Raw genomic sequence first — 15,367 nt, forward strand, 5'->3', positions numbered from 1 at the left:
TCTCACTGTTATGGCCTCTCCCGTTGTGGAGCACAGGCTCCGTACGCACAGGCTCAGCAGCCATGGCTCACGGGCCCAGCCACTCCGTGGCATGTGGGATCTTCCTGGACTGGGGCACAAACCCGTGTCCCCTGCATCGGCAGGCAGACTCTCAACCACTGTGCCACCAGAGAAGCCCTTGCCTCCTTTGTCATAGATTAATTGACCATAAGTGCGTGGGTTTATTTCTGGGCCTTCTGTCCTGTTCCATTGATCTATGTGTCTGTTTTTGTGCCAGTACCATACTGTTTTGATGACTGTAGCTTCGTAGTATGGTCTGAAGTCAGGGAGCATGACTCCTCCAGCTCCGTTCTTCTTTCTCAAGATTGTTTTGGCTATTCAGGGTCTTTTGTGTTTCCATAAAAACTTAAAAAAAATTTTGTTCCAGTTCTGTGAAAAATGCCATTGGTAATTTGACAGGGGTTGCATTAAATCTGTACACAGCCTTGAGTAGTGTGGTCATTTTAACAATATTGATTCTTCCAATCCAAGAACACAGTATATCTTTCCAACTGTTTGTGTGGTCTTCAGTTTCTTTCATCATGTGCTTAACTTTTTAAGAAACTGCAGAATTGTTTTCCAAAGTGGCTGTCCCACTTTGCATTCCTACCAGCAGTGTTTAAGTGTTCCAGTTTCCCCGTATCCTCCCCAACACTTGGTATGGTCAGTCTTCTTGATTATAGACATTGTAGTGGATTTGTAGTATTATTTCATTGTGGTTTTAATTTGCATTTCACTGATGACCAAGATGTTGGGCATCTGTTAATGTACTCATTAACCATTCAAATATTTTCTTTGATGAAGTGCCCAAACTTTTTGCCCATTTAAAAAAATGAACTGTCTTTTTAGTATTGATTTGTAAGGGTTCTTTTTATTCTAGAATTTTTCCTGTTACTTTTAAAATAATTTTGTGGGAAAGGGTGGACTTTTTAAATCATGTTTTATTATTAATGGCTGCTCATATACAGTTGGAGATTCTATATTTATTGTCATCACTATATTGAGGACATAAACATACCCCACCACTGTCTTTCATTCCAACTTTTAAAAGCTTGACACCAAAAAAGAAATGAAAGTAATGAAATCATGAAAAATGATAGAAGAGAAAGCCACAGTGTTTTAATGTGGGCAGAGTTCTCATCAACCCAAATGTGAAGTTGGGAAAGCTGAAACACCATTTTATTTTTCCATTTTAAAAATATATCCTACAGTTTGAATTTTTTTTGTAAGTAGAAGTTTCATATTTTGAAAATACCAAAATATGGTTGAACATGTTCCATCACAAAAGTCTTTTTTTGAAGGCTTGTATAAAATTGGCTTTCACATTGCTAAGAAAAACAGCCACATGAACATGGAAAGACGTTTAAGCTTTATGTGCTGACAGTATTTAAACTGGCTTAGTGTGGAGCAGAAGTAAATTTATGTCAAATTTCAGATGATATTATCCATTCTAGGATTGCTGTCATTTGTTTCAATATTTTGAAGTAAGTTTTGAGGGAATTTGGAAACTATCCAGTTTCGTCCAGAGTGCATGTGACTTCATGAAACTACTGATATTGCTCTAAGGAGTTAGTTTCTAGTTTTTGTCTGTTAATATGCATGTTGATACAAAGAAAAATCCCGAATATGTGACTTCTGGTGGAAATTAGAAAAGCTGTTAACATTAATGGCTATCACCATCTTTGAAATAGTGTTAAATTTCTTTTCCAAAATAACTACCAGGAGAAAATTTTTTTTTTTACTCTAAGGAAGATCTTGGTACTCGACGAACAGATGGCACATCTTCCAAACTTAGAGCCATGCATACTTATATGGCCTCAGAGAAGAAAGGAGCTCTACCCATTGCAATAATACATTGGTTTTTTTCATTGGCACATACTGGCAGTGAAGACTTCGAACAGCCCTAAAAGAAGGCCTGCCTGCTACCACAGAAGTAATCACTGTTATGAGAACAAGATTTTATGAGAAAAAGAATCAAAATAGAAATTTTTCCTTTGCTAGATTAAACTTTGGACAGGAGTTTGCTTTTTAAGAGAAGAGAAAATTTATCACAAGGAAGTGTTTAGTTATGCCTTGATTTACTTGGGGATATTTGGGCCTTTATGAATGAGCATAATCTTCCAATTCAAGACCTTACAGTCATTATTATGGATTTGGTAGAAAAATCATGAACCCTTTCAACCAAGCTGTAGCTCTGAAGTAGGTAGAAATAGACAACCTTGTGAATTTTCCAGCTGCTGGATGAAGTTTCTCTCTAGGCTAGTCACGAATGGAGAGGTTTGTCAGTTTCTCTACAAGAATTAGAAAAACCTTAGAGCTCTTGAAGATTACCTCCACTCAGAAACCTTAAAACTAGAACTCGGATTTCCAATCGTTTCACTATTGATATTGCATCAAAACAGTGAGTGATATGAATTCAATTTTAAGAGTCTTAGAGAAATCTTTGGTTCCTTGCATATGCCTAGCCAAGCATCATCTGGTGAAGTGAACTATGAGAGCTGTGATTATGTTTGTTACCACATACCTTTCCCAGTGTCTCAGAGTTTTTACAACTTCTTTTCGTCAAAACAGAAAGGTACAACCTTTTTAGATATCAAAGATAATGTCCAAGTTATCATGTTCCAAAACCAGGCCATTATGTGACTTTTTTTTTTTTTTTTTTTTTTAATTGTGGTACGGGGGCATCTCACTGTTGTGGCCTCTCCCGTTGCGGAGCACAGGCTCCGGACGCACAGGCCCAGCGGCCATGGCTCACGGGCCCAGCTGCTCCACGGCATGTGGGATCTTCCCGGACCGGGGCATGAACCCGTGTCCCCTGCATCGGCAGGCGGACTCTCAACCACTGCGCCACCAGGGAAGCCCTATGTGACTTCTTTATTCAAGCCAAACAATAGCAGCCTTGTAATTGAAATGTTCTTTTATATAGAATTAAAGTTTATTTTCTGTTTTAATTTGTAAATTTTTGTTTTATTTCTTAAAAAAAAAAACAGAAAATGGCTGTTAATTTTGATTTAAAATGAGGTAAAATGCTTCAGTTTTTGTAAACATTTATTTTTAAAATACTTCAATGCAGTAGTCTGCTCATAACAAAATACTGTAGACTGGGTGGCTTAAATAACAAAATTTTATTTTCTCACAGTTTTCGAGACTAGAAGTCCAAGATCAGGGTGCCAGCATGGTTAGGCTCTGGTAAGAACTATTCCTAGCTTGCAGATGACCACCTTCTCACTGTGTCCCCACATGGTGGGGGCTGGGGAAAGCTCTTACTCTTCATGTAAAGCCATTGTCCTATCAGATTAGAGCCCCACCCTTATCTTCTCCTTTAACCCTAATTACCTCTTAAAGACACTATCTCCAGATAGTCACATGGGGAATTCGAGCTTCAAAATACAATTTTGGGAGATCAAAATTCAGTCCATAGCAGGTAATATGAAGGAAATCATTTTCCAATGCAACAAAATGATTGTATCTAAAATTTTTATGTATAAATCGTTTTGAATTTTTTCAGGAAGTAGGTCTAAGAAGGGAATCCATACCTTCTTCAGGTTCTCAAGGAGGAGGTCTATTATCCAAAAATACCTAGGCACATGGAATTTGTTTGTATAACTTAAGCTTTTCTTCCCCTTGTTGCCCTCAGTGGAACAAGTCATTTTTGTTCTCTTGGGGTTTAAAGGCATGATTGGAAATTTTCTCACGGGAACTTATATGATTTTAGGCTTTGGGTTTTAAGACTGTAGATTTTAGAAAAAGCAAGAAAAACTATTAAGGCAAGCGTTTTTCCATATTCTCATTGAATCTCCTAAGCAGCCTTCTGAGGTATTAGACTCTCTGCATTATAGGTAAGGAAACGGAGGTAAAGTTATATTCAGTAATGGGCTCATGTATTCAAGCTGTCTCCTGTGGTAGAACTTCAGTACTACTAAATCTGAGATTCCAAAATCCATCATTCTTCTACTGCACTTCACTCTCTGTACTTTAGGATTATATTCAACTTTTTACCACCCAGAAATTAAAGTGGACCAAGGGTCAAGGTTTAATGAAGTTACTTTCAAAGCAGCACCATAAAAAGCATTATTCTTTTTTGTTTGTTTAAATATTATTTATTTATTTATTTTGGCTGCATTGCGTCTTCATTGCCAAGTGCAGGTTTTCTGTAGTTGTAGTGAGTGGGGGGCTATTCTTCATTGCGGTGCATGGGCTTCTCATTGTGGTGGCTTCTCTTGCTGCGGAGCACGGGTTCTAGCCATGCGGGCTTCAGTAGTTGTGGCACTCAGGCTCAGTAGTTGTGGCTCGTGGGCTCTAGAGCGCAGTCTCAGTAGTTGTGACATATGGGCTTAGTTGCTCTGCGGCATATGGGATCTTCCCAGACCAGGGCTCGAACCCATGTCCCCTGTATTGGCAGGCAGATTCTTACCCACTGCACCACCAGGGAAGTCCCAAAAGCATTATTCATAGAAAGAAAAATATGTTAGAGCACTATATTAGGACAGGATTTTATTTTTACAAAAGCAAAATAAAATAGTTAATTCTCAGTAGAATGAGTAGATGAACGGAAGGAAGGAAGAGGATGACCTTTTACTTAGCACAAATGCTTTTGACATTTATGAGAGATTAATTATCTTCATAAACAGATTTTAAAAGAACCAGATTTAATGAAAGGTACATAGGTTGTACTACTATTTAACATAAAACCAATAACACCATGCATTTTAAAAAGATTTATAACTTTAAGTCTTTTCACAACTTTTATCATTTAAGCCTCGTAATAACTTCATACAAATGTTTTTACATAGTTCTACAGAGAGAGGTTCAGTTGTACAAATACTAATCCACCTTAGGTTCACAATGAAATATATAGCTGATTTCACTAAGTTCATTTATACTACCAGTTGGAAGGGCCCAAATGACTGGATTTATCAAACTACTAAAGTTATGATTCTATAATTGGGCTTTCTTACACTGATATAAAAAGATATTTTTTACATAAATATTTACCTGCTTTTCAAAATGAGTGTTCTTCAAATGATAGTATGTGACAGATTTAGCATTTTTAATATACTATGAATAATTTAAAGAAATTTTAAATCATCTATTTTACACATCTAAGTAAATTTGAGGATGTTTTTGCCCTAATGTATAAGGAAGGGCCTTACTATCACCTAAATAATATTTAATTTATTCTATTAAAATGATAATCTTATGTTTTGTCTAATATATCATAATTTAATGAAAAAGGATATAGACTTTTAGAATTATATTTATGAACAGAGAAGTGAATATTAAAAATAAATTATTTGAAAGTATCTATGAGTGAAAACTAATTAAAAAATCTGTAAAGCATTTATTGAGAAGAATAAACTTTATTGAAGGACCTAAAAAAAGATAGAAATAAATGCAGAGTTATAATATGTTAATGAATATGAGGACAACATTGTAACAATTGTCAGTTTCCCTCACATAAATTTATAAACTCACTACAGTGCTAATATGAACCTCAATAGGAGCTGATGAACCTATTCAAAAATTCATATGAAAGACTAAAACTATACAAATACTTAACATAAATTTGGAGTAGAAACGGGGGGAAAGGTTTACCTAAACCACATATTAAGATGTACTTTTAAAACCATAATACTCAAAACAGTGGAGTATCGGTACAGGAAAGATTGTAGGATCAGACTAGAGAAACCTTGCGTATATGGAAATTTGACATGTGATAGAATTAGCTTTGAAAATCAGGAGAAGGGGCAGAGTCAATGGTGCTGTTACAATTGATTTTTTATTTCACAAAAGTATATTTCAGATGGCATAAGGAGTAAAATGTGAAACAGCTCTAAAAGAAAAAAAAAGTTAGCCTAATTTATATCAGAAACTAAAACATGCCTCCAGAAAGCTATTAGAACTAATAAATGAATTCAGTTAAATTTCAGGGTACAAAACTAATATATAGAAATCTCTTGCAGGAATTCTCTGATGGTCCAGTGGTTAGGACTCTGCACTTCCACTGTGGGGGCACGGGTTTGATCCCTGGTTGGGGAACTAAGATCCTGGAAGGCGCATGGTGCAGCCAAAAAAAAAAAAAAAAAAACTTATGTTTCGATAAACTAACAATGAACTATCAGGAAGAGAAATTAAGAGAACAATCTCATTTACAATTGTATCAAAAACAATAAAATACCTAGGAATAAATCTAACCAAGGAGGTAAATACTTGTACTTAGACAACTGTAAGACATTGATGAAAGAAATCCAAGATGACACGAACAAATGGAAAGATATACCATGCTCATGTATTGGAAGAATTAATCTTGTTAAAATGATCATACTCCCCAAGGCAATCTATAAATTCAGCACAATCCCTATCAAAATACCAACGGCATTTTTCACAGAACTGGAACAAATAACCCCAAACTTTGTATGGAAACACAAAAGACCCCGAATAGCCAAAAGAATCTTGAGAAGGAAGAACAAAGCTGGAGGTATTGTATTCCCTGGTTTCAGACTATACTACAAAGCTACCATATCAAAATAGTGTGGTACTGGCACAAAAACAGACACATTGATCAATGGACCAGAATAGAGATTGCAGAAATAAACCCACACTTACATGGTCAATTAATCTAAAACAAAGGAGGCAAGAATATACAATGGGGAAAAGACAGCCTCTTCAATAAATGATGTTGGAAAAACTGGACAGCTACATGCCAGAGAATCAAAATGGGCTACTTTCTCACACCATATACAAAAATAAACTCAAAATGGGTTAAAGACTTAAATATAAGACCCGAAACCATAAAACTCCTAGGAGAAAACATAGGCAGTACACTCTTTGACATAGGTCTTAGCAATATTTTTTGGATACATCTCAGGCAAGGTAAACAAAAGCAAAAATAAACAGATGGGGCCACATCAAACTAAAAAGCTTTTGCACAGCAAAGGAAACTATCAACAAAATGAAAAGGCACCCTATTGAATAGGAGAAGGTATTTGCAAATGATATATCTGATAAGAGGTTAACGTCCAAATTATATAAAGAACTCATACAACTCAACATCAAAGAAACAAACAACCTGATTGAAAAATGGGCAAAGGACCTGAAGAGACATTTTTGCAAAGAAGACAAACAGATGGCCAACAGACACATGAAGATATGCTCAATATCACTAATCATCAGGAAAGTTTAAATCAAAACTACAATGAGATATCACTTACACCTGTCAGAATGGCTATTATCAAAAAGACTAGAAATAACAAGTTTTGGGGAGGATGTGAAGAAAAGGGAAACCTCATGCACTGTTGGTGGGAATGTATTGATAAACTGGTGTAGCCACTATGGAAAACAGTATGGAGGTGCCTCAAAAAATTAAAAATAGAACTACTATATGATTAAGCAATTCTACTTCCAGGTATTTTTCCCTGTGTTCATTGTAGCATTATTTACAATATCCAAGATATTGACACAACCTACATGTCCATAGGTAGATGAATGGATAAACAAGAGGTGGTATATATGTACAAGAGCATATTACTCAGCTGTATAAAAGGAGGACGTCTTGCCATTTGGGACAACATGGGTGGATCTTAGGAACTTCATCTAACCTTGCTGGACTTTATTGTTCTTAGCTGTAGAAGAAGGGCTTAGTCTGTATGATTTCTCTGACCCTTCCAATACTAAAATTCTATTATTGTATTTCACATTCTTGATGCAGAATAGAACAGAAAAGGGAAAGAAAAGAAACAGATGATGGCAAGATCATAAACCACTGGAATCATCCATCATATAATATAAAGTTCAGTTCAAAGTGTCTCTGCAGAAAACACCCTAAATGTGCTTCCTTATTGTACCAGTTACCGTTCATAATAAGTCCTTAAGAGATATACAGTCATGTTGAAACCAAGCAGGACCCTGTGGGGCTCCTGGGTACAAGTCCTTTCTGTGTCCCTGTTTCTTGTTTGTAGAAAATGGGCTTCATTCAGCCTCAGCCTTCCCTGAGTTCCAAAGGGCTGATTCAAACAGTTGCTAATCAGGGAGGGGAGGGAATGCAGAAACAAGGGAGGAACAGTTAAGAAGCAATAGTGCAGCCTTGGGGCAGGGTCCTGGTTCCTCCTCAAGGAATACACATGATAGTATCTTTGAGTTCTTCTGCAGGAACTAAGACCCTGACCCAGGTGGAAGATGGTAACTTCAGGCTGGGCACATGATTCCTGGGGCACCGCCCTGTTACCTCACCACCAACCAATCAGAAGAAAGTCACAAACCCTGCAGCCCTCACACCAAACTTTGCCTATAAAAATTTCTCCCCCAAAACCATTGGGGAGTTTGGGATTTTTGAGCACAAGCCACCCATTCTCCTTGACTGGCCCTGCAATAAACCTTTCTCTGCTTCATACTCTGACGTTTCGGTTTGTTTGGCCTCACTGTGCATCAGGCACACGAATTTGTGTTCAGTAACAGTGTTCATAAAATGATATATTTTAGAGGAGATTTTACTAATTATTTTGAGCACCAACTAATTTTCCTACTATGAATTTTTAACAGTTGGCTAAATAACAAGCATTTGTATTATATGACTTTTTCTACACCTAATGCTCCAAAGCTTTTTTTTTTTTTTTTTAATATATTACTTCTTAAACCGCATGTGTCTGCTGTCCTTGCACTTCTCTTCTTATTCTGGAAAATTCCTTGTCTTTACTTTTTATTCCTAAATCAGTTGTCATATTCTGTCTCTCAGTATTTGTATGGGATACCCCATAATTTCTAGGTTTCTTTGAACCACACTGCTATAGAACATACTTAGATTATTTCTTACTTATTGAAATGGAAATCAAAGCAAAAGATTTTTTTTAACCAACCAAAAAGTTACTTGATGCAATTTACACTTAAAAAGAGTATTTATCTCTAGAGAATAGTAGCTGACAGCTGTCATTAGCTTGTAAATTCCCATTGTGACTTCACTACAACCAACAGCAATTTTTTATATTGTTAAACTTGAGGAACTATGGTAATTGTTATTCTTTGGTTGCAAAACAAGAAATCTAACATTTGCATTACAATCTAGTGTGTGGGAAAGAAGGAGACCTGGGGATTTATTTCAAAAGCAGTATTGTAATAAAGGTTTGTCAGTTCTGAAATGTGCTATCCATGCAGAGTTTCTCAAAGCTTTCATATTTAATTCCTTTTAAAGGCTTCATAATCTTTAAAGAAAAAAGTTAAACTGAGTGATAAAGACCTTAATTTTATCTGTTGACTTTGTCTCAGTTATTTAAAAACAGTAACCCCTAAGCACTTTCCTGTGAAACTGATGTATTAGTGAAATCTCCCATACTTTATGTGTTTAAGATTCACAGATTCCTATCTTTTATTTAAATCCAACTCTGTCTACTTCTTGAAATCTGTGTGTGAATATTTTTGCATATATCAATAGAAAGAAGACTGGATTGGAGGGAAGAAAGCACCAGGTAGACAAGTTAATCACCTAATTTTATGACCCCATCATCATTACTGCTTATAGAACAAATAGGGATATTTATGTTGCTGGCTCTGACTTTACGGAAACAATGGATTGCTAAGGATTCTTTTAAAAGTGAGAAAGAAAATGAAAAAAATTTCAAGTTACTTTAGATATTGAAAACTTTAGGTGGTACATGCTATGTATAAAGTTTATATTACTATTTTTGGCCTCTTTTTCCTTAGGAAACTCAGACTCTCCTTTTGGAAGGAATAAACAGAGATTTCTGACTTTGCTTCTTTTTAGTTTTTATGTAAAAATTCAAATCATGTATCCACAAAGGATTAAGTGCTGTGGGAATTGCTGTCCTGCTGTCAACAGCTAGAACACCAGATAGAATACATGAAAATACTGTTTCTAAACATTGGACAGTAGGCAAGACAGGACTTTGATCTCTGAGAAAAGAGAAACAAATGAAATTAACCTTACATTACTTCAGCTTGTAGCCTGAGGGTTTGGTTAAATTCTAAACCACAAGGCCAGGCTATAACAACTTCCAAGGAAATAGCAACTACCAGAAGCTGTAAAATGAATAACTCTTAGTGCTCACTCAGGGCCAGAAATCATTTGACTTCCCAGCAGCTAGAGAGGAGAGACATCACTGAATACATGAACATACAGCAGAGACTCCCAGAAGAACCATAACTTGGAAGTGGGGCCAAATTGGCCCTAGAATAAAGGATTCTCTAGATCTGTCTTAAAAGACCTGAGAGGATCAAGCTAATATGCAAGCAACTTAACTATACAACAAGATCCGGTATTCAGCAATGTAAAAGTCACAATGTCTAATCTCCCATCAAAAATTACTAGGCATGTGAAGAAGCTGCAGGGTGGGGGGTGGGGGTGCCAGAATCAGTCAATAGAACCAGATCTACAAATGACAGAAATGATGGAATTAACAGAGGATTTTAAAATAGTTATTATAAATGTGACCCTTATATTCAGAGAGAGAGAAGAAAACATAAGCATAATATGAAGAAAAATAGAACAATAAACAAAGGGAACTTCTAGAGGTGAAAAATATATCTGAAATGAAAACCAATATAAATGGAATTAATAGCAGATTAAACACTACAGAGGAAAAGATCAGTGACATTGACATACATAGCAATTAAAACTATCCAAAATGAATCTGAGAGGGAAAAACTAAAATAATATGAACAGAGTTTTAGTGCCCTGTGTGACAGTACCACATGGTCTAATATAAGTGTAATTGGAATCCCATAAGGAGAGGGGTGGGAGACATAAAAAATATTTGAATAGTGGCCAAAATTTTTCCAAATTTGATGAGAACGATGAGCCCCCAGAGCTAAGAAATTTAACAATTCCCAAACAGAATAATCATAAAGAAAACCATAGAAAGGAACATTATAATCAGATTGCTGAAAACCAATGATAAAGAGAAAATATTAAAAGCAGCCAGAGGGAAAAAGACATATCACATACAAAGGAACAAAGATAAGAATGTACATAAATTTATCATATACTGTGCAAACCAGAAGGGAATTTCTTTAGAGCACTAAAAGGAAAAAAAAAAAGCCAACCTAGAATATTTTACATAGCAAAAATGTCTTTCAAAATTGAAGATGAAATAAAGACTTTTTCTCACTTTACCAAAACTGAGAGAACTTATTGTCAGCATATCTACACAACAAGAAATGTTTAAGGAAGCTCTTGAGACAAAAGGAAGATGATACCAAATGGAAATGTGGATCTATACCAGAAACAATGAGGAACACCAGAGGGTAAATACGTGTATAAATATAAAAGGAATTTTTCTCATTTTAAAATTTCTTTAAAGTATAATCAGTTATCAAAGTAAAAATAATGTGTGGTTTATAACATATAGAAATAAAATATAGAACAATACAGGGGGAATGGAAGTATATTGTTGTAAGGTTCTCTACACTATACCTAAAGTGGTATGATATTACTTGAAGGTTAACTGTGATAAGTTAAAGATGTATATTGTAAACCCTTGAGTAGGGTTCAGCAAACCCAATAGGCCAAGTCCAGTGCATTCCTTATTTTTGTAAATAAAGTTTGTTGAAACAGCCATGCATATTCGTTTACATATTGCCTAGGGCTGCTTTTGCACCACAGTGCAGAGTCTAAAGTAGCAGCAGAGATCTTATGGCCTACAAAGCCTAAAGTATTTAATGTCTGTCTAACCCTTAACAGAAAAAATTTGGCAATACCTGCTATAGAGTAACTCCAAAACATGAAAAGGTACAGTTAATAAGCCAATAGTAGAGATTAAATGTAATAAAAAAAATAGTTAATCTAAAAGAGGGCATGAATCAAAGAAAAGTGGAAGAAAGAAGAGTTGAGTCAAGAAAAGTAGCAAGGTGGCAGACATAACAATATTTATAATTTATTAAATGCTAATGATATACACACTTTAATTAAAAGACAGATTGTCAGATTGGATAAAATAGGAAGACTCAACCATATGCTGCCTGCAGGAAACCCACTTGAAATATAGAAACGTGGGTAGGTTAAACGTAAAAGGATGAGAAAAGGTATACCATATGTCCACACAAAGACTTGTGAGTAAATAATCATAAAAGGTTTACTCATAGTAGTCCAAAACTGGAAACAATCCACATGTCAATCAACAGGTGAATGGTTGAACAAATTGTGGTGTATCCACAATTTTAAATGCTACTCAGCAATAAAAACAAATTAACTACTAATGCATGCAGCAACACTGGTGAATCTCAGAATCATTATGCTGAAAGAAAGAAGCCAGATACAAAAGAGTACATGCTGTATGATTCCAGTAGTATAAAACTCTAGAAAAACTAAATATAATCTGTGGTGAAAAAATCCAATCAGTAGTTGCCCAGGGTTAACTTGAATCGGATCAAGAGAATTTGGGGGGGCTAGTGGAAATGTTCTTTATCTTGATTATTATGTCAAAATTCATCAAATGTTCATTTAAAATAAGAGTGTACATTGTTATTTATAAACTATGCTTCAATAAGGGTTACTTTTAAAATTTAAGTCACGGAACAATGTAGTGTGAGGCTTTTGTATTCATTGTAGGCATTATAATTTACTAGACCAGGCGAGGAAATAAGATGTAAATGACTACAACTATGAAAAGTTTGATGCATTTAGAACCTCCAGAACATTATTATTCTATGTATATTTCCTCTCGGCTCTTCAATTTTGAGGGATACGAATCCTTAAAAACTTTATAGAGTGTATCTTTTGAGTCTTAAAAAAAACTAATAAAGAAACATTATTAGGGACTTGGTGGCACAGTGGTTAAGAATCCGCCTGCCAACACAGGGGACAAGGGTTTGAGCCCTGGTCTGGGAAGATCCCACATGCCGCAGAGCAACCAGGCCCGTGTGCCACAACTACTGAGCCTGCGCTCTAGAGCCCATGAGCCACAACTACTGAAGCCCGGGTGCCTAGAGCCTGTGCTCCGCAACAAGAGAAGCCACCGCAATGAGCAGGCTGCACACCACAACGAAGAGTAGCCCCCGCTCACTGCAACTAGAGAAAGCCCACGTGCTGCAAGGAAGACCCAACGCAGCCAAAAATTAATTAATTAAATTTTAAAATATTTTTAAAAAAGAAACATCACTCATCTTAAAGCAGTATGCTAAGTGGGGTTTTTTAATTTATTTATTTATTATTTTTGGCTGGATTCCATACCAGATTTGATTTCAAACCCTGTTTTCCTTTCACAGACTAGTGATAAATTATCATCTTTATTTTTTTTAATATTTATTTATTTATTTGGCTGCACCAGGTCTTAGTTGTGGCAGGTGGGCTCCTTAATTGCAGAACGTGGGCTCCTTAGTTGTGGCATGTGAACTTTTAGTTGCAGCATGCATGTGGGATCTAGCTCCCTGACCAGGGATTGAACCCAGGCCCCCTGCATTGGGAGCACGAAGTCTTATCCACTGTGCCGTCAGGGAAATCCCTAAATTATCATCTTTAAATGCTTGGTTGCTTGTGTAAAAAATTATGGTTCAAAATTTATTTATTAAAGATTCATTTGAAAATTTTTTTGAAAGAGTTATTCTGGCATTTGTTTTAGGGACTAAGGTTCAATAAATCAAGACTGTTAAGGAACAAGATAAGGAAATAAGGAATTCTGTGCCATTCTGTTGTAGAAAATCCTTTCAGTTGTGTAGCTTATGATAATGTTTCCCTTAATAACGTTTTGTTAGTAAATCCCAAAAGTTGAGCTTTGGCCTCTTGCTAACCTCAGGAAAATGTTCAAGAGAACTTAAAAGGAATTGTTTTTTATTATATCATAATATGTCCAAGTTGTATAAGAGAATGCTTACTTATCAAGCACTTGGATATAATATTATACGTACTACAGAAATATGAGTTGATTGTCCTTGAGTAAGTCTCACTTATTAGTGTACTTTCACATGTCATTCCCCACAGATTCTTAAAAAAGCTCTGGCTCCCGAGAGCCACCTCCTACAGGGTATAGAATTTGGCCCAGCAATCTCTGGCTACTTAGTAAAAGTTTACTAAATGGATTCAGGATTTGTATTCACCAATACCAAGAACTTTACCTTAAATTCCTGGGAAAGCCTCTCCTTGACCCACTTAAAAGATAATCCTTTGCATATTTTCTTTTTTCTGCAAGGTGTTGTGTGATAGATATGATCTTCCATAAGCCATTTCCTGGAATAACCTTCAACTAAAGCTAAAGGGCATATTCTTGAACCTTAGAAAACATTTTAAGCCACACTAATAATAATAAACCCCCATTTAAGAAGATTAATAATGTCACTTTAACTTATAATGAAATCTAATTATCATATGGTTATGGGTCTTTTTCATTCAGATGTGACAGTGGTGTATCAAAATGGGTTACCTGTGATATCTGTGAGGCTACCATCCCGGCGTGAACGCTGCCAATTCACACTCAAACCTATCTCAGACTCTGTTGGTGTGTTTTTACGACAACTACAAGAAGAGGATCGGGGAATTGACAGAGTTGCAATCTATTCACCAGGTATAGTCACCTTCATTATTTTTTTTAAATTTTTATTGGAGCCTAGTTGCTTTACAATGTTGTGTTAGTTTCTGCTCTACGGCAAAGTGAATCAGTTATACATTTACATATATCCACTCTTTTTTAGGTTCTTTTCCCACATAGGCCATTAAATAGACATTTCACCAAGGAAGACATACAGATGGCCAAGAGGCACATGAAAATATGCTCGACATCACTAATCATTAGAGAAATGCAAGTCAAAACTACAATGAGGTATCACCTCACACCAGTCAGAATCGCCATTATAAAAAAATCAAGAAACAATAAATGCTGGAGAGGGTGTGGAGAAAAGGGAACCCTCCCATGCTGTTGGTGGGAATATAAATTGATGCAGCCACTATGGAGAACAGTATGGAGGTTCCTTAAAAAACTAAAAATAGAACTACCATACCACCCAGCAATCCCACTACTGGGCATACACCTTCATTATTAATTCCCACCCACCCATCATTTCACTCCAAATTGTTTTTACACACACACACACACACACACACCACTGCAAAAGAATCCCATGCTCTTAACTTTAGGACACAATCTTTTGCTTAGCAAATGTCAAGAGAGACAGTGATTTCTCTCCCAATTTTCAGAATATGATTGCTCAGTTTTAGCAAGGGTATATACACAGGGATCTCATTCAAAAGCACCTCACATATAATGCCATGGGCAAAGATGAACCATCAATCTCATTTATACTTTTGAGACCTTTTGTCATTACCTTAGGTGTAGAATAAACTTTTCTAGTAGTTGAGCCATCATCTCTGAAGATATGAAATATTACGCCT

At 35.9% G+C, this 15,367-nt stretch overlaps 1 protein-coding gene across 1 annotated transcript in view; it reads left to right on the forward strand.

Moving 5' to 3' along the window:
• The window catches only part of MCU (mitochondrial calcium uniporter), a 211,486-nt gene that overhangs the window by 165,380 nt on the left and 30,739 nt on the right, over nucleotides 1-15,367 (forward strand). Inside the window, exon 3 of the mRNA XM_029244950.1 lies at nucleotides 14,373-14,543. Coding sequence (XP_029100783.1) covers nucleotides 14,373-14,543 — 171 coding nt within the window. The remainder of the gene's footprint in view (nucleotides 1-14,372; nucleotides 14,544-15,367) is intronic.

Source organism: Monodon monoceros, unplaced genomic scaffold (genome assembly GCF_005190385.1).
Source record: "Monodon monoceros isolate NGI ecotype Baffin Bay Population unplaced genomic scaffold, NGI_Narwhal_1 Super_Scaffold_4, whole genome shotgun sequence".
NCBI classification, from domain to species: Eukaryota; Metazoa; Chordata; class Mammalia; order Artiodactyla; family Monodontidae; genus Monodon; species Monodon monoceros.